Here is a 20,131-nt window from a genome sequence, read left to right as displayed (position 1 = left end):
CACAGTAGGGGATGGGCAAAAAATTAAGATAATGTCTCCTGAGGTGTCTTCTATAGCCGTAAAAAACAATGTAGACAAAGGGAATGTCCCAACATGGAAAGGTGGCCATAATCTAGCACTCACTGGGGTGGGGTATTTTAAACCCTCCATAGGGGCTGGAGAGGTGGCTCAGCATAAGAACCCTCGTTTCTTTTACAGGGGACCTAGGTTCGGTCCCTGTCACTCTCATGGTGCCTCACAACCACTGAAAACTCCAGTTCAGGGGGTTCTAACAGCCTCTTCTGGCCTCTGTGGGCACAGCATGTATATGTAGCACATATAGATAAGCAGACATACACACATAAAATAAAAATGAATATAGGTATATTTTAAAGTGAGCACTTTGAAAATTAAGGTTGTGTATATATATGAAAGCAACTGAGATGGTTCAGGGGGTAAATGTGTTTATCACCAAGCCTGATGACCTGAACTTAACTCCCAGGACCCACATGGTGAAGGGGGAAATGGACTCCTAAAAATTTTCCTCTGACCTCCACATTCATGGAATCACACACACAAATAAATGTTTTTAAAAGGGGTATTTGTGTGTAAGTTGGCTATATATGTGTTACACACATGCACATATACATGCACACCTAGTCACACACACACACACACACACACACACACACACACACACACACACACACACGGCCTGGGTGGATATTAAAGTTTGCATTTCTTGAACAGTGTATTATAAATGTATATTTATTTTGCTTCTTTGGGTTTGGAGCTGGGTGCTGCAGTGGAGCCCAGGGCCTGTGCTCTAACTCTGTGCTCCAACCCCAGTCCCAGTCTGGCAGTGTTTGAAGGAAACAGATTATTAACTGGAAGAGTTGAACACTGAGCCAAAGCTTGAGAAAGAGCAGAAAGGAAGAGCTTCCTGGATGGTTTGAACAGATTAACCCAAATGCAAAACTCCTGCACACGTAATCGAGTGAGAAGCCAGCTTAGCATTAGAGAGAATAGCCACCATGACCACAGGACTAAAGCAAGGAATGTAGGAACCAGACACAAGGAAGAGACTGCATATGTGGGTCAACAGGAAACAGAACCTAGCAACATCACAACAAAAGCTGGGAATTTACCTGAAAATCAGTACCCATTCTCAAACTCCACGGAGGATTTGTGTGTGTGTGTGGGGGTCTTGAGACAGGGTCTTGTGTAGCCCAGGCTGGCCTCAAACTCCCTGTATAGTGGAAGATGACCTGGAATCTCTGATCCTGCCTCTTCCAGATCCCAAGTGCTGGGATTACAGAGCTGTGGATCTCCACTCCCACCTAAGGACCAAACTCTACCGACTGAGCAGCACCCTCAACTCTATCATTGGATTTTTTTCTTTATATTTGTTTTTGCTTCTTATTTATTTAGGTTTTTCTTCTGGTTAAGTTTTTGTGCTTTTTGGCTTGGGGTGTTAAAAATAAAACTGCCATCCTTCACCCAATGATTTAAAAATAAACAAAACAGCAACAACAAAACAAAACAAAAACCTTCAAACCAAGAGCCAGCATCCTAGGACCACGGCTCTATCTCAGTGGTTGGATATGTGTTTAGCACATAAAGCCCTGGATTTGATTCCCAGCACCAAGAAACAACCAACCTGTCAAAGAATCCACCTGTCAATGACATAAAACCAGAAACAAGACAAGATGCCTTTGGCCACTGCATAGCTTTGACATCGTTCTGCATGGCCGGGCTTACAAGGTGAACACTGGAGAAAAGTGGTAGCTGGGGAGGAAGGAGATGAGGCTGTGTGTCAACCCAGGAAACCAGGACACCACCAAAGGCTAGAACCTGTTCAGGCTGTGCGTCAGCCCAGGAAGAAAGATACCACCAAAGCTTAGTTTAAAGAAACATCTTGAGGGCTTGGGCTCAGTAGTAAAATGCTGGCTGCACAAGTAAGGACCTGAGTTCAGATGCCAGCACACATGTAAACACCAGCTGCACTGGTGTGTGTCCAGAACCCCCGCACTGGGAAGTGAAGACAGGAGGACCACTAGGGCTCTCTGGCTAGCCCGCCTAGCCTAATTGGAAGCTCCAGGTCCAGGGAGAGACTTTGTCCCCAAAAACAAGGTGGAGGAAGACCAAGGAACATACTAAGCATCAACCTCTGACCTACACACACACACACACACACACATGCATACATATGCACACACACACACAGGCATCCATACACATGCTCACACACACACACACACACACACACACACACACACACACACACACAGGCATCCATACACATGCTCACACACACATTCACACATGTGCATGAATGCATGCATGTGCATGTATGTGCACACATGCCTTCAGTAAAAAAGTTTCAAAGGTAATAAATGTATGAAAATAAATTGCTCCCCAACATTCTAGAAATACGGACTTTTAAAATGAAATATGATGGATAAAAGCATCCTGGCCACACCTTTAATCCCAGCACTCGGAAGGCAGAGACAGGAGGATGTCTGTGAGTTCAAGGCCAGCCTGGTCTGCAGAGTGAGTTCCAGGACAGGCTCCAAAGCTACACAGAGAAACCCTGTCTCAAAAAAAAAATCTTAACTGAATTGGAGGACTTTGTAGAAAAAACATAGAGCCTGGCAAATGGAAGCAGGGGACAAGCAGGAGTAGGACTTGGGGGACAGGTGGATTCCTTCAAATGATAATTATAGCTAAATTCAAGAATTAATAAAATTTTGAGAAAAATCACAGTCAATTTTTAGAAGATTTTAATTTAATTAAATTTATTTATTTATTTATGTGACAGGATATCACTATATAGACTTGGCTGGCCTAGAATTTGCTATGTAGACCAGGCTGGACTCAAACTCACAGATGTCCACCTGCCTCTGCCTCCTGCACACTGGGATTAAAAGTGTGCATCATCACACCTGACTTGTATTTGTGTGTGTGTGTGTGTGTGTGTGTGTGGTGCACACTCATGTGCAGTGGGAGCTCAGGCAGTTGTCGGTTACCCAGAGTAGATGCTGGAACCAAACTTGGGCTGAAAAAACGGCCAATGTTCTTAACTTCTGAGCCGTCCCTCCAGCCCACAGCTGAATTTTTTTAAAAAGTTAACAGAGGTTTTCTGTTACCTAATATTTCATCTGAAAGAATAAATACTTCAGCATAGTTTGAAAATGAAGACTATAAAGGGATGGGATGTTGCTAAGCAACGGAATAAGTGCTTAGAATGCCCGAGGATCCACATGGTAGTGCACCCTGCAATCCCAGCACTTGGAAAGTGAAGGCAGAGGAATCAGGAGTTCAAGATCACCCTTGGGAACATAGGGAGCCGGGGCTACATGAAACTCTGTTTCAAAACAATAAGAAACAAGAGCTTGGTTCTGGGTTCCATCTCTAGCACCATAAAAACAACAAAATGAAATGAAGTTTAAAAATAGGGGAAGAGATTGGTTTAAGTCACTCTAGAAAAGGGGTCTAGATGACAAAGGAGAATAAATCAGGCCTTAGTTAATAAGGCCATTTCCCACAGGGTTAGAAGTTAACGATTCTGAACCCATGCCTGTCCTTGCTGGAATGGAACAATGAAGTAAAGGGATGGCGGACAGATGCGGGAAGCCAGGTTTGTCAGCGTTGGAACGGGAGGTTAGAGATAAGCCACGTGTGCGGCCGGGCTCTACATGGGAAGACGTTACAACCGTGCATGTGGTAATGATTTAGTGCTGGAGAAGCAGTATGAGGCAAGCTCTGCTTGGAGGCCATGGCTGTGTGTTGGGCATCCTTCCTGTGCTGTGATGAGATACATAGCAGAAGGGGGTGCATTTGGACCCATGGTTAAGAGGCTATGCTCCAAGTGCTGGGGGGAAATGGTAAAGTTGAGTGTGGGGAGCGAGTACTAGGAAGCCTTGTGTCTAAGTAGCAGGCAGGAAACACGCATGATGCACCAGCTTCCGCGGGCTCCCTTCTCCTCCCCTTTTTATTCAGCTGGGATCCTCCACTGAAAGGGCTTGATGCCTGCATTTAGGGTGGTCCTCCCCCACCTCAGTCTATCCTCTCTGGAAACCCCCTCATAAGCATAACACGAGTGTGCCTCATTAATGCCTGAGGTGTTTCTTCATCCAGTCAAACTGACAGTCAAGATTAACTATCACAAGATGGTTATATCTAGAAACACTGTGGCCAGCAGGATGGCTCCGGAAATAGAGGTGCTTGCTGCCGAGGCTTAGAACCTGAGTTGGACCCATGGGACCCACATGGTAGAACTGACTTCTGCAAGTTGTCCTCTGACCTCCATGTGCACACGTGGCACATGTCTGCTGACTAAAAACATTTAAATTAGAAATACTGATAGAAGCACATGCAAGTTCTGGATGCTCAGATCTACTGGCTCTGTCATGAAGGGAGTTCAGAAGTGGTGACCTCTAAGCAACCACACCACATTTAGCACCAGAGCCGGACTGGCCACACCATTCCCAAACAAAAGCAACCAGGAATCCTCGGGAAAACAGCTAGTTCTATACAATGTGTACCAGCAGCATCTTTCAGTGCCCAGGAGTGTTCAAAAGTTAACAATGTAGGGCTTGGGGCTGTGGCCTGGTTAGCAGAGCACTTGTTGAGCAGGCACTGAGCCCTGGGTTCCATTCCAGAGTGGCATAAGGTGATTTGGTTCACACCTGTGATCCCAGCACTCAGGGAGGGGAGGCCCAAGAATCAGATGTTCAAGGTCACTCTCAGCTATACAGCAAATTCAAGCCCAGTCTGGATTATATGAGACTTTGTATCAAAGTTATAAATGTATCAGTAAATAAGAACAATGTTTTAAAACCTCCCCTGTGCTGCACCAGGAATATAGCTGGGAACATAGAAGCCAAGCAAGTGAGCTTCCAAGGAGGAAAGCCTGAAGGGTCTGAGCCATGAAAAAAACCAAGTAGTCTTGGAGTAGAACCAAAACAGAAAAAAAAAAAAACAAAAAAAAACCAAGCAAAACAAACAAACAAAAAAAAACCCTGCACTTCCATGCTAAGCAACATACATAACTTCATCATAAATTGGTAAGTAAGGGGCTGCAGAGATGGCTCAGTGGTTAAGAATGCTGGCTGCTCTTCCAGAGGACTTGGGTTCAATTCCCAGCAACCACATGGCAGCTTACAACTGTCTCCATTTCCAGGGGATCTGATGCACACACACAGACACACACATGCAAAACACCAATGCTCATAAAATAAAATTATCCTGGTCTACAGGCAAGTTCCAGGACAACCTCCAAAGCCACAGAAAAACCCTGTCTCGAAAAACCAAATAAATAAATAAAATAAAAATACATAATTTTTTTTTAAAAAGAAGAAGAGAACATAAAACTGGGTGGGAAGCTGAGCAGAGAGATCGTGAGTTCAAGGTCGGCCTGGGCTGCATAGCAAAACTAGCTCAAAAACAAAAATAGGAGCGGGGCGGTGGTGGTACATACCTTTAATCACAGCACTAGGGAGGCAGAGGCAGGCAGATCTCTGTGAGTTCAAGACCAGCCTGGTCTACAAGAGTTAGTTCCAGGACAGCCTCAAAAGCCACAGAGAAACCCTGTCTCGAAAAACCAAAATAAATAAATAAATAAATAAATAAATATAAGGAAAAAGTAGTGGAACACAGCGGCAAATGCCTTGGGAGGTAGAGACAGGAGGTCAACAGTTAAAGGCTAAGTTCTAGGCCACCCTGGGCTAGATAGCAAGTCACAGGCCAAATTGGGCTACATAAGGCCCATCTCAAAAAGCAAAAGAAACCAACAAACAAAAGACAGACATAATGGTACACGCCTTTAATACCAGCACTCTGGTGGCAGAGGCTGGTCAATCACTATGAGTTTCAGGCTAGACGGAGCTACATAGCGAGACCCCGTCCCAGAAAACAAAGAATCATTGTCATAATAACCCAGAAGACTAATAATTAAAATAGTGTGTTCTTGGCACAAGAATCACAGTATGACAGAAAGAATGGAAAACCAGACATATTCCTACTCTGTTAGGTAATCTGGGAACAAAGCAAAAGCCAAGTGATGAAAAAGAAAGGAGATGTGTGAGGAGGTGGCTCAGTCAGTGATGTGGCTGCCTCCAAACACGAGGGCCGGAGTTCAGACCCCATGTGACGCAGGCACAGAGCAACCATGGTTGTTTTTTGTTTATTTTTTTTAAGATTTATTTATTATGTACAGTTTTCTGTCTGCCTGTATCCCTGCAGGCCAGAAGAGGACACCAGATCTCATTACAGATGGTTGTGAGACACAATGTGGTCGCTGGGAATTGAACTCAGAAACTTTAGAAGAGCAACCAGTGCTCTTAACCTCTGAGCCATCTCTCCAACCCACAAGGGTAGTTTTATAAGATGAACCGAAATAAGTAATTATTCTTAATAATTGTATTTAGTTTATATTAGGGTTTTGTTTGTTTTTTGAGCAGAGTTTTTCTGAATAATAACTCTGGCTGTCCTGAACTTGCTCAGTAGAATAAACTGTCCTCAGACTCACAGAGATCCACCTGCCTCTGCCTCCTGAGTGCTGGGATTAAAGGCATGTGTCATCATCACCTGGTTCTATATTAGATATTTTACACTGTAGGCCAATTCATTTTTAATTACAGGTAAAGGGATTTAATGCCAAGAAAATAAAAACAAAACAATTAAATCTAATTTTATGATGGAAAAATAAAAAAAAGCATCATTGTAAGTCTGCAAGTGAAATTAAAAAAAAGAAAAAAGAAAAAAAAAAAACACGAAGAAGAAAAAAGTCCGTAGATTTCTCTGTACAAATATTGAAGACCTTCAAACCCCAGGACTCACGAGCAATATGGAAAGGTAACTGACCAGAAAATACACTAACCAGTGGGCAGGGACACAGCTCGGTGGAAGGGCGTTTCAGTGTCATGGGCTCCATCCATCACTTTCCCCGCCCCCAGGGGAGTTGAATACTAAACAAGTTGTTTACACCACCAACACAATGTCATCAAGTGATTTAGGAAGAAAACTGTTTGCTCCCCCAACCCCAAAAAAGAATCAACAGTGAAATGACAATGCATAGAGAAAATCACAGGGGGAAAGAGGGAAGGCGGGGAGGAGTGAGCTATGCAAACAAAAGCCTCCCCCCTGGGGGGGGCAGATTGATAAGAGTGGTCCTCAAATGCCCAGAACATTACATAGACTTAAAGAGCCACCACCCACCTCCAATGTAAAAAGTGACCTAGGAATTCGACTGCAGCAAAGCTGGTCAAAGCCACAGACAATGTCACCCCGGGAATGGGGGGTTTGTATCATTTACTGGAGGGAATCGGAAAAACTATCTACATTTCCAGTCAAATGCGACAGAAAATCTGTCACTATTCTCTCTGGACATTGTCCAGTGTGCCTCATTTTTTTGTTTGTTCACTTGAAGTAGGACTCGCTATGTAGTTTGGCTATTCTCTAAATCGATTCTCCTGCCTCTGCCTCACTGCCTTCCGGGTCCTAGGGACTACAGGCTTTTGAAACCACACCCGGTTATGATTTTTAAAACCTGCGGTTTCTGAACCTCTGGAGCTACAGACTCCAGTTGTGAGTCTCCACATGAGTGCTGAGAATTAAACCTGGGTCTGCTCTTAACTACTGCGCCATCTCTCAGCCCCTTCTTCATTTATTTATTGGGGGGCACAGGCATGGAGGTCAGAGGGCAACTTTTGGGAGTCAGTTCTCTACTTCCCCCATCTGGGTTCTGTGGCTCAAACTTAAGCAGTCAAGCTTGTCAGCAAGCACATTTACCCACTGAGCTATCTCGCTGGCCCTGCTTTTTGCAATGAAAGACATACTAAAGCTATTTCCAAAGCTTAAGTCTTTCTTTGTTTCCAAGGCTGTGCATACCTAGAAGCACCAATGAGGCACTGCACACCCCATGCACACCCCCTGCGACCCCTTCCACAACCTCTCCACACCCCCTCCACATCCACTGCCGTGGCTCCCACAGAGCTGGGGGCAGATCAGAAACCCCTGTATCTCAAGTTCATCCCCTACTGAAGGGCATTCCATTTGCTGATTCAGCAGATACAATGGGAACCCAGCTGCAATGCCTGGTCAGGACACAGCGCTCTAAGCCCATACAAGGCAATTCAGGGCCTCCCAGCCCTTGGCAGCTACAGGAAGCAGGCAACAGGCAGCAGGCAGCAGGCAGCAGGCAGCAGGGTTGGCTGCAGCCTGACCCACCTCATCCCATTTCCATCAGGAGAGCTGCAGAACTCACACACACACTTGTCCCCACATGTCACACTGCCCTCCAGCCCTCACCCAGCCAGCCATTCACCCCAGGAAATCATTTGTTCCCAGTATGTCCCTAGCAGGAGCATCCAATGTTCCTTCCTGTAACACTGCTTCCCCAGTCGTTCAGTGTCCCCTCGGTGTCCTCTCCTCTCCCATGACGCTGAGTGATGGCCAGGTGTTATACCTCAGTGACTCTCCCTCCACTCCTCATTTTGAGACAGTATCTTGAAGTTGGGCTTGAACTTTCAATCCTCCTTCCTCAGCCACCATGCCCAGAGCACATGTCATATTCTGCACCCCCAAACTGCCCCCACTAGGCTGCAGTATAACTCCTAGCTCCCTCTCACTTATAGATCTCTGAGATCTTCCCCTAATGGAACCTGGGGGTAGCTTTAGGGATGATGGTTTGGGTCGCCTGGGAGGAGGTTGGGTTTGGGGGAAGGTTGGTTGGTTGGTTTTTTGTTGTATTTATTGTTGTTTGGGGGTTTGTATGTTTGTTTGTTTGTTTGTTTTGCTTATAAAAAAAAGTAGTGAGGGGCCAGTGAGATGACTCGACAGGTAAAAGTGTTTGCATCAATCCTGAGGACCTCATGGTGAAGAGACCGTTGATTTCAGCCAGTTGTCCTTTGACGTCCATATGGACACATGTATACAAATAATAAATAAATACATATAATTTAATTTTTTAAAGTGAGGTGCCCAGATGAGGGCACATGTTCGGCAGATTCAAGCAGAAACAGCCCCCTTCTTCACCTCCTGAGGCCATGTCCTTCCTAAAATTATTTCCATGTTGTAAAATTGAACATAAAATTGTAAGAATAAATGCTTGTGCCTTCTAATGCATAGTAGAAACCTCAACTCCAAAGAAAAACAAGGTTGCATGTAGAAAAGTACATTGCAACTACACATCCAAATTTGGAGTCCAGCTTTCTTTGCAATTACACTCTTGTCTACCCCAGTGTTTACAGATGCCCGCCCCCTCTGCACCAGAAATGGTGTGGTTATGACAAAGCTTCCAGGGTGTTAAACAAACAAAAAAATCCATATGTCCTTTCAAAATCAGCTAGATGTCTCTAGAGCATCTCTGGTCCTCTCTAGAGCATAGAGGTCCTCCCTAGAGTATTCCTGGTCCTCTCTAAAGCACCTAGGTCCTCACTAGGGCATCTAGGTCCTCTCTAGAGCATCCCAGTCCCTTCAAAGCTGGGGGAGCAGGACAAACGGTCTGTGGAACTTTGTATGTATGTTTGCTTTTAATGATGACTACTATTCTTTTTTAAGCAAGTGGCATTGCAAGTTTTCATTTCCTGGCAGCTGGAGGGCCATTTTCAATTGGAAAATTTCCTTTACATCTGAGGTAAACTTCATTTTGATGAGAAGTTGGACTTGTATTTTACTGCCAATTTTTTTAAAAGATGAGCACCATTTAAAAATTAATGGATTTAAAGTGAAGTACAGAGGTCTGGCAAGACAGCTTGGTGAGTGAAGGTACTTGCCAACTCTGGAGCTCACAGACGGGAAGAAGAAAACTGTCTCCTGCAACTTGTCCTCTGAACTCCACACACATGCCATGGCGTGTGCTTATGCACACACAAATAAATGCTTAAAAATTAGAAATAAAGAAATAAGAGGAAGCACAGAGAAAAACATGAAAAGAAAAAGAGGAAGGAAAGAGATAAAGAACAAAGAATGGGAGGAAAGGAGGAGTGAATTCAGGGCTGAGCCTTGAAGGTTGGCGGGCCACACACCCACTCAGTGCCCAGAGGGCATCTGAAGTTTGTGGCCAGGAAGGTACAGCAAGGATAGCCTTCAGAAGCCCCGTTCTGGGCTCAAGACACTATCTGTCTCAAAACAAACAAACAAACAAAAAACCTGCTATCCCATCCTGCAATGGGAGCCAAGTATTTTAGAAACAAGCACAGTAACAGTATCATCCATCCAGCAGGTGGCTTCAGGAAACCCTGGGTCTTAGTCACTCCATCTTGAAGATTAGTGGGTGGACTGTGTCGTATCTAAGCCCTACCCCCTCCCTGCAGTGTAATAATGCCTTTAGAAGACCAAGGCCAAACAGAAAGTGGGGGAGAGAGAGTTGGGGAGATAGAGGCTGGTCTATGTTCTCAGCGCATCCAATCTCACTATCCCTTTTGGGATTCCAGGAGTCCTTTCCTTGAGCCCTGGTTCCGAGGCTTTCAGCTGGGGAGCCCCACAGAGCAGAGGGCAAAGCTTTAGAGACCAGAGCCTGAAGACTGGGGGGTGGAGGGGAGTCAAGCCCCTGGAAGATTCTGTGATTGACAAATGTGCCCCTGAGAGACTTGACACATCTCCACAGCTTGGTGTGCCTCCTCAAGCACTCTACTGTCAGCACGGCATGGAATCTGTCTTCAGAGTTAGCCTGTATAGACATGTGGACAGACAAAGCAACAGGCTTTAAAGAGAACAATGAAATATAACTCTCAGGAGCAAGGCAGGAGTGTAGAGGAGCTCAAATCCCTACTTCTCTCCTACTTTTGTGTAAGTTTGAAATTTTTTTTATTAAAAAAAATATTGGGGCTGGAGAGATGGCTCAACAGGAGCATTGGCTGTTTTTCCAAAGGACCTAGGTTCAATTCTCAGCAGCCACAGAGTGCTTGCCTAGCGTGTGTGGAGCCCCAAGTTCCATCCCCAACACTGGATAAGGGGATGTGTTGGTGCAGGTCTGTGATCCCAGCACGCTAGAAGTTGAGGCGGGAGGATCAGAAGTTCAGGGTCTTCCTCCACAACATAGCAAATTTGAGAACGCCTGGGCTCTATGAGATCCTGCCTCAAAAGTGAAAGGAAAGAAGGAGAGGAAGGAAAGAAGGAAAGAAGGAAAGAAGGAAAGAAGGAAGGAAGGAAGGAAGGAAGGAAGGAAGGAAGGAAGGAAGGAAGATCCAGAAACAAAAATTGCACAGGCTCATGGAGCATGCTGCTAACATCTCAACAAGTTTTCTCATTTCACAGATGGAAGGTGATACTCAGAAAGGTGAGGTCGCCTGCTAGAAACTCAACAATGCCAACTTAGGGGATGCAGGAGAGGGTGTGGCTCGGTAGCGCGAATGTGCTAGAAGGCGCTCAGACTCCCCACAGAGGGCCAGGTGCACTGGGAAGCCAGGGCGCGCGCAGGGTGGTGGATGGGGGCCGACCTCGAAGACTGCACAGGGAGCTACCTGGATCGTGGAAAGGCACCAGCGCATAGTTGGTGATGACCCGGCTGCGGCTGCTCAGGCTGCGCTCCAGAATGCGCGAGGCGCCGTCGATCACCTGCATCAGATCATCCCACATGGAGCCGGTGACATCGAAGACGAAGGCCAGGGTGACGCCTCCTGTGGCAGGGGACAGCGCCGTCGTGGGCTCCTCAGACGCGACCACCGCCACTACGGTGGAGACCGCCACTAGCAGCGGCAGGAGCCGCGCGCCGGGCGTCATGCTGAGCGGGAGGCTGCAGCAGTGATGGGACGCGCAGGTCTCAGTGAGAGGTAGCAGTGCTGTCTCGCTCCAGTGGGTCCACCGGACAGGGGCGCGGCGGGGTCCCCCTGGTGGGAGCCCGAGGCGGTTCCTAACGCCCACCCCGCCTCCGCACCCCTCCCCCCAGCAGCCCCGCGGCGTGACTCAAACTTTCCCAGCCCAGCGCTGGCTTGGTCCAGCCCGGAGGTTAGAGGAGGACGCAGGGCAGACGGCAGGAGGGAAGTGGGGCCGCGGCCAAGCGCGAGGGATGAGGGTGCGGGAAGCCACTGACACCTGCAGGCCCTTCTGCGGGGGCGGAGAGAACACGCGAGCAGTTCAAGCCTGCCTCTGGCAGGCCTTGCATTCACTGCTAGCTCCACCCGGGCATTCTAGGGACCCAGGGGCTCTGAGTCTCCCAGACATTGTAATTATTCTTGTCAAAATCGACAAACCTAAGCCTGGCATCCACCAAGGGCACAGCATCCCACAGTTATTTTCTGGAAGCTTGCTGCAATCTAAGGGGGGGGGGCGATACCAAGACCAAACCTACTTGATACAGGCGGTCAGAGGCTCGAAAAGAGAAGAGCCCATTTACTAAGAGGTGTAGGCAGCATCAGAAGCCATATATAGAAGGACCCCAAATTCCTTGGGTTCTGCTGCCTCCCTCTGAATATTCTAAGACATTGTTGCAGGTCGTATGGAGACCCCCAGGGGACTGGGCACACATTCCTCTGGTCACCTGTCTAATCAGACTCATGGCTGCATGTGAAGGGCCTCGGACACTCAGAAGTGGCTGCTTGGGTTGGGTTCGGCCATCATCTACCTGACAGTGCTTTCTACCAGCTAGCTGGGTCAGGGTGCTGCCTCCACCTCTGGGCTAAGTGGGGATGTTCTCTCCACATTCAGGCTGAGTTGGGGTGTCCTCTGTGTGGCTAGACTGTTTGGGGGTATTCCTCCACCACTTGGCTGGGCAGAATGCTCCCTCCAGCATCAGGCTAGGTCCTCCACTCTCCCAGGTTGTACTCTCCTGCTGATTGTTGCCCTTACAGACCAAGATCCCTTGGAGTGGAGACTATGCCTTGGTGTTCCCATCACCCCACTCTGATCATACTCTAGTCCCCGGCACAGGGAGGGGACTCAATAAATGTTGCTTGACTGAAAGAGGAAAGCAGCCAGGCGGTGGTGGCACATGCCTTCAATCCCAGCACTAGGGAGGAAGAGGCAGGTGGATCTCTGTGAGTTCGAGGCCAGCTTGGTCTGAGCCCTACCCATAGGCAGGGGGCAAGCTGGACACATTTCAGAGACCTGAGTGTAGATAATGGTCAAAGACCTAGGGGAGTAGTTTCTCGAAGAGCTTTCTGTCTCATGGGCTATGGCAGAAGCCAGGACCCCAAGGCTCAAGAGTGGAGTTTGCATCCAAGTTCAATGGGAAGTTGAGTCTCCTGCACTTGTGCAAACTGGCTTATTAAATGTCTCTGGGTGAAGGCTGCAATTACCCCCCAGAGCCTGAGCAGGGCTGGATCAGCTGTTGGAGTGAGAAGAGAGGCCCCAGCTGTGGGAAGGCGGTAGCAAGCAGGACCAAGAACCAAATGGTGACATTTCAGGCACAGGACAGAGGACTTGGTCGTTTAGTCTGCAAACTTTAGCTGAGCCTCAGCTGAATGCCAGGTACTCGAGGATGTGCTGTTGGGACCAGGATGTCCTTTATCCAGGAAGATAAAGGAGTGTGATCCCTGTCCTGAGGAGGAGTAAACAAATAATTCTAAGTCAGTGAGCTAAGTGCTAACAGCAGAATTATCCAGAGCTCTGGGAGCTCAGAGGAAGGAGGGGCTGAGCCTAAGAGGTCAGAGGAGGCCATGGAGCGATCTGAGAAGCCAGCGAAAATGAGAGGATGGGCATTGAAGAGCTGGAACAGCATTGCAAAGGCAAGAAAAGTGGTGAGGCTGCCAGTGGGTCACTCAGTGGCACTGAAAGAGCTGATGGCAGAGGAGGGGGCAAAGGCTAGAACCTGGAGGACCTTACATACTTCCCCCAACTCTTCTGAGGTTTACCTAAAGGCATCGGGAGTTACTGGAATATTAACCAGGGAAACAAGCAGGTCTTATTAACATGCTCAGACCGCTCACAGTGGCTGAAGTTCAGCGGAGAGACCTTGTAGATGCCCCGAAGCCATAAATCTCTCCAAGGAGGTCAGAAATGGACCCAAAGACATCAAGGAGCTTGTCCTTAGGCTGATGCTGTACAAGGGGTGGAAAGAACCAAGGGCTTGAGTCTTGGTGGCTTTGTGGTGTGCACAGGGGCAGGGTGGGGTCTCAATATATAGCCCAAGCTGGCCTTAACCCAAGGATTCTCTCTCAGCCTCACAAGTGCCTGTGTTATATTTTATGAGTCACCCTACCCCAATTGAGATTTGAGTTCTGAAGCTGCCTGGAGACCTTCAGAGAGGCACTCCCTTCAAAATAGAGGGGAAGGGACTGGAGGGATGGCTCAGTGGCTAAGAGCATGGTTTCTCTTGCAGAGGATTTGAGTTTGATTCCCATAACCCACATGGTGGTTCAATCATCCATAACTCCAGTTCAAGGGGATCCAATGCCTCCTTTTAATCTTCATGTGTACCAAGCATGCACCTGAGCCGCATACATGTAGGCAAAACACTCATACATGAAATATAATGAATAAATCTAAAGAGAAAATTTTAAAGAGTTGGAAGAGAAAATAATGAGATACTCGGAAGTGTTTTTTGTCACCCCAGCACTCTGCAAGGACCACCAGGTTCCCCCTAGAGATAGAAAGAAAACTTCAGAGCCATCTTCAGCTTGCCCCCCCCCCACCCCCAGTTCCCATGGAAGGAAACCTTGGACAGGCGTTTGCCATCCACCTGCCATCATTCCATTTATCCTAATCCCATTGTTCACCCAGGGTGGTCAGGTGGCTGCCTCAAGCACAGGTGTCCCAGGTGCTCAGAGCTTCCCCAGGGATGTAACCACAGCCGTGGAACCAAAATGAGGGAGACCCGTGGCATGCCAGTACAACACAGCCAAGCCACAGCAACCTGCTCCATTCCTCCACCTCCCCAGCCCCCAGGGGAACTGTACTTTAAACTCAAGAGAGCCCACGGTTTCCCACCATTTCCAGAAGGCATGATTTTTTGTTTTGTTTTGTTTTTGTTTTTTTCAAGACAGGGTTTCTCTGTATTGTTTTGGAGGCTGTCCTGGATCCCCTCTGTAGAGTAGGCTGGCCTCGAACTCACAGAGATCCACCTGCCTCTGCCTCAGAAGGTATGATTTTAATGTTGTTTGTTTCCTAACACAACGCATGCTTGCTGAGGAGAACTCCTGTGCTGGGCTGCTTAAGGGGAGCACACACCATTGTCCCTGGTTCGTAACATGTCCTGCATCCCCAGGGGGAATCAGAGAGCAGCCAAGGGGCTGCATCAGAACTTGGGTCACGGGCTGGAGAGATGGCTCAGAGGTTAAGAGCTCTTCCAGACGTCCTGAGTTCAATTTCCAGCAACCACATGGTGGCTCACAACCATCCGTTATGAGATCTGGTGCCCTCTGCTGGCATGCAGATATACATGGAAGCAGAATGCTGTATACATAACAAATAAATAAAATCTTAAAAAAAAAAAAAAAAAAAAAAAGAACTTGGGTCATTAGATATTCCTTGCTCTGTCTACCAACTTGATCGCTAAAGGCTCCCATACTGAGTCTGGCTTGCCCTGCTCACCTTGCCCCTTCCGGCCCTCCTCCCCAGTGTTGTAATTTTTTTTTTCCAGACAGGGTTTCTCTGTGTAGCTTTGGAGCCTATCCTGGCACTCGCTCTGGAGACCAGACTGACCTCAAACTCACAGAGATCCATCTGCCTCTGCCTCCCGAGTGCTGGGATTAAAGGCGTATGCCACCAATGACCGGCCAGTGTTGTAATTTAAAAAGCGGCGCAGAAAGATGCCTGACAGAGCTCAGGTGGAGGGTTGTTGTTTTTTGTTTGTTTTTTTTTTATAGGGGAAAGGGAATGGGAAGGGGGGAGGGGAGACTGGCCTCTGGGGACAGGAACAGCAGGAGAGAAAAGAGGGGAGCAGAAAGACTGTCAGAGGGGAGAGAGGGAGGGAAGGAGGGAAAGGGATGGGAGGGTGGGAGAGAGAGAGGAGAGAGAGAAAGATGGGAGGTGGGCAGGGCCCTTTTAAAGGGAAACAGTGAATGTGCACAGGTGGTGCTCTGATTGGCTGCTCTGAGGACATATCCTGTCAGAACCCCAAGGGCAGGCAAGTACAGATGCCTGAATACCAACACCCAGGGTGCCAGGTCTGTCCCTCAAAGATCGAGAGCATCATGTGCCAAATCCTTACTGAGTACCAGACTCTAGGCCAGGCAACTGCTCCCCTCCAGATAGGGAAACCAAGGCTCCAAAAAAGAAAGTTCTGGAATCAAGCAGGACTTGGCATGTGCTCCTGCCTTCTTGGGAAAACCAGGGATGCAGCTTATGGCTGTCCTGGAAATTCAGGGTTAGGATTCCAATAGGAGCCCAGTGGGCAGAGCTTCTAGAACCAACCCAGACCCCAGGGCATGAGATCAGGATGCTCTTGCCAGGGTAGAGGGGATACCTCTGACTCACACTTCAGACATTTCTGCACCTTCGCGGACTGTAGGAGACCTAGCCCACCCGTGATTTACTGGAGTAACTTTGAACAGGGAGGGGCTGAGGATTCGGCTGTGAGGCTGGAGCTGGGGTCGCTGCCGGCTCTTTCCTAGGATGGTAGTGCAGATTCCTGGGCCTGCTCTCTCCTACAGGATGAGGGTACAGGGCTCACAGGAAGGCAGAGGAGCTGATGACTAGAATGGACAGAGTTTCTGAGGACAAGAGGGGCGGCCAGAGTCCCGGCTGTAACAGCCATGGCCCCACAGCCAGGCCTGAATGATTTACTGCCGAGCCCAGTCCCGCTGTGGGACCAGCCTCCAAGTCACATGTACTGCAGGAATGATTTGAAGCCATCCCAAGAAATATTTGAGCCACTTGACACAGCAACCGTTGCCCATCCCCATGTTTTCAAGAACAAACAAATGAAAACTGGGCCAGAGACAGCGCTCCAGGGCTCACTCCCACCACCCGGCCTGGCCCAGCTGCTCCGGGGTCTCCAGGACAGAGCGCATGCGCTGCTCAGCCTTTAACAGCAGTTGCTGGTAGAAGAGCGTATCTCCTCTTGGAGGTCATTGCTCACTTGTTCTGACTGTGTCCTGACCAAGTCTCACTGTCATCTAAAGCCATTTTGTCACCTTCACTGGTGTCATTGGAGGTTGGTACCAACATCCACAATGAACTAGAGTTTAATTCTGTACACATCTTTACACATCTTTTGCTTCTCGAGAAAGGCTCCTGCCCCATTAAAAACCAGAAAGGCTAGCAGGAAGTGGTGGTAATCTCAGAACTTGGGAGGCAGAGGCAGGTGGATCTCTGTGAGTTCGGGGCTAGCCTGGTATACAAAATGAGTTCCAGGATAGCCAGAGCTACACAGAGAAACCCTGTCTCGAAAAATAAAATGGGAAAGGCTAGGAAGATGGCTCAGCTTCAAAGCACCAGGACCTGGGTTTGAGTCCCAACTCACATAACAAAGTGAGTATGGGAATGTACACTTGTCATCTGGGACTGGGAGGAATGGAGAAACAGAAAGATGTAGAAACTTGGGTGCTGTCGTTGGCCCGATATACTAGCCTGGACAACCTGTCATGTCCCAGTGAGAGACTGTCTCACAAAACAAGTTGGACACCTTCTGAGGAATGACACCCAAGATTGTCCTCCAGCCTACACACACACACACACACACACACACACACACACACACACACACACAGTCACATACAGGCACACACACATACACACACACACACCACACACACACACACACACACACACACACACAGAGTCACATACAGGCACATACACATGCAGGCACACACACACACACCACACACACACACACACACACACACACAGAGTCACATACAGGCACATACAAATACAGGCACAGGCACACACACACACACACAACCACACACCACAGAGTCACATACAGGCACATACACACAGGCACACACAACACACACACACACACACAGAGTCACATACAGGCACATACACATACAGGCACACACACACACCACACACACACACACCACATACACACACACACACACACACACACACACACACACACACACACACACACACACACACACACACACACACCACACAGACATACACACCACACACACACATACACCACACACACACACACCACATGACACACACACACACACACACACACATATGCAGGACACACACACACACACACACACACACACACAGTCACATACAGGCACATACACATGCAGGCACACACACACACACACACACATATGCAGGCACACACACACACACACACACACACACACACACACACACAAATGCACACCAAACTGTATTTTAGCTCTTGCCCTTCCTCTTCCCAGAAAGCTTGGCTTTCAGTTCTCTCAGTTTTCTGGACGAGGTGCTTACACTCCTTTTGGGTGACATGAGGAAGAGCCACCCTAGATCCCTCCATAGGAAATCCTGACAAGTGGTGGTCTCCGTGGTCCCCCACCCCTCCTTGAGGATAGTCTAGGTATTGACAGTAGACACTGCTCTGGTCTGCGGGGGCTGAAGGCCCATGTGCCATGATGTCCTCTGAAGAGGTACATGGAGCAGGCCAGGGAGCAGTGATTCAGAAGGTGTGGCCTAGACAGAGGTCAACAGGAATGACTAAAGAGTCTAGAAAGACCCACATGTAATCAATTGGGTTTTGAAAAGGTGCCAACAGGAAGACAGGCTTTTCCAACTTACAACATTGGAACAGTTGTGTGTCTATAAAAAGAAATAACGAGTCCCAATCCCTAACTCACACTACACACAAAACTAATCAGAGATGGCTGACTGACTGATAGGCCAGTTTAAAGGCTAAATTAGAAAGTTTCTAGAAACAGGGTGTACATGGCTCAGGGATTCAGAATGTGTGTTGTTTAATTGTGAGGACTGGAGTTTGGATTCCAGCGCTCTGCATCAGTGGCTCACAAATGCCTTAACTCTAGCTCCAAGGAATCTAACCTCCTCTCTGGCCTCCACAGGCACACAGAGCACACAGACACATAAACACAGACACACACACACATAAATACATTTGAGAGAGAGACACAGAGAGAGAGAGAGAGAGAGAGAGAGAGAGAGAGAGAGAGAGATTTCTTCTTCCACATAATGATGCAATGACTACATCTGAGGATCTGAGCAGCTATCTGAAACCATGAGGAAGCCAGCCCAAAGAACATATGAAAAGAAAAGAGCTTTGGTGCTCTTACCCATGGCGTCCCTGTCATGCATTTCCCTTTGGAAATGAGTTCTCTGTGAAGTGCAGCTAAAAGCATTCCCATCCCAGAAGCACCCTGTTTGGTTAGGGTTACTATTGCTGTTTACCATGACCAAAGGAACTTGGGGAACAAAGGGTTTATTAGATTCACACTTCCATACCACTCACTGTTCGTCACTGAAGGAAGTCAGGACAGAAACTCAAGCAGAGCAGGAACCTGGAAACAGCAGCTGGTGCAGAGGCCATTGAGGGAGGGATGCTGCTTCCTGACTTGATCCCCATGGCTTGCTCAGCCTGCTTCCTTATAGAACCCAGGACCACCAACCCAGGAGTGGCCCTACCCAATGGGCTTTGCTGCTGAAGGAAGTTTCTGTCCCGCCCAGTCCCAAATCTGTTCAGTCACAGATAAACACAGAGAGGCTTGTATTAGTTATACACTGTTTGGCTGATGACTCAGGCTTCTTTTTGGCTAGCTCTATCTTAATTATTAACCGATTTCTATTAATCTATGTATTCCTCATGTGGGTTTGGCTTACCAGTTTGGGTCTCTTGCTTCATAGGCATCTACATGTCATCTCCCTGACTTTACCTACTACCTTTCTCTATCCATTAGTATTTCCTGCCTGGCTAAATCCTGCCTGTCCATTGGCCGAAACAGCTTTATTCACCAACCAATAAGAGAAACACATTCAAGGCATGCAGAAGGACATCCCCTAACACTTTGCCCTCACAATCAATCACTAATTAAGAAAATGCCCTACAGGCATGCGTATAGCCTGATATTATTCAAGCCTTTTCTCAATTGCCAATCTCACCTCTCCAGTGACTCTAACTTGTGTCAAGTTGATGCAAAACCAGCTATCACACATCCCCACCCCTGAAATATCCCATTCCCAGAAATATTCCCTCCCCAGAAGCATCCCTCCCCAGAAGCATCCCTCCCCAGAAGCATCCCTCCCCAGAACCATCCCTCCCCAGAGCCATCCCTCCCCAGAAGTGTGTCTGTGGAATGGT

The 20,131-nt window shown here is 47.9% G+C and overlaps 1 protein-coding gene across 1 annotated transcript in view; it reads right to left on the bottom strand.

The window, feature by feature from the left end:
* Window positions 1-11,706, bottom strand: part of LOC100758433 (hemicentin-2) — a 147,775-nt gene extending 136,069 nt beyond the window's left edge. The window contains exon 1 of the mRNA XM_027423879.2: window positions 11,448-11,706. Coding sequence (XP_027279680.1) covers window positions 11,448-11,706 — 259 coding nt within the window. The remainder of the gene's footprint in view (window positions 1-11,447) is intronic.
* Between the last annotated feature and the right edge of the window lie 8,425 nt (window positions 11,707-20,131).

Source organism: Cricetulus griseus, chromosome 6 (genome assembly GCF_003668045.3).
Source record: "Cricetulus griseus strain 17A/GY chromosome 6, alternate assembly CriGri-PICRH-1.0, whole genome shotgun sequence".
Lineage (NCBI taxonomy): Eukaryota > Metazoa > Chordata > Mammalia > Rodentia > Cricetidae > Cricetulus > Cricetulus griseus.
This window is presented reverse-complemented; position numbering and strand designations above follow the sequence as displayed.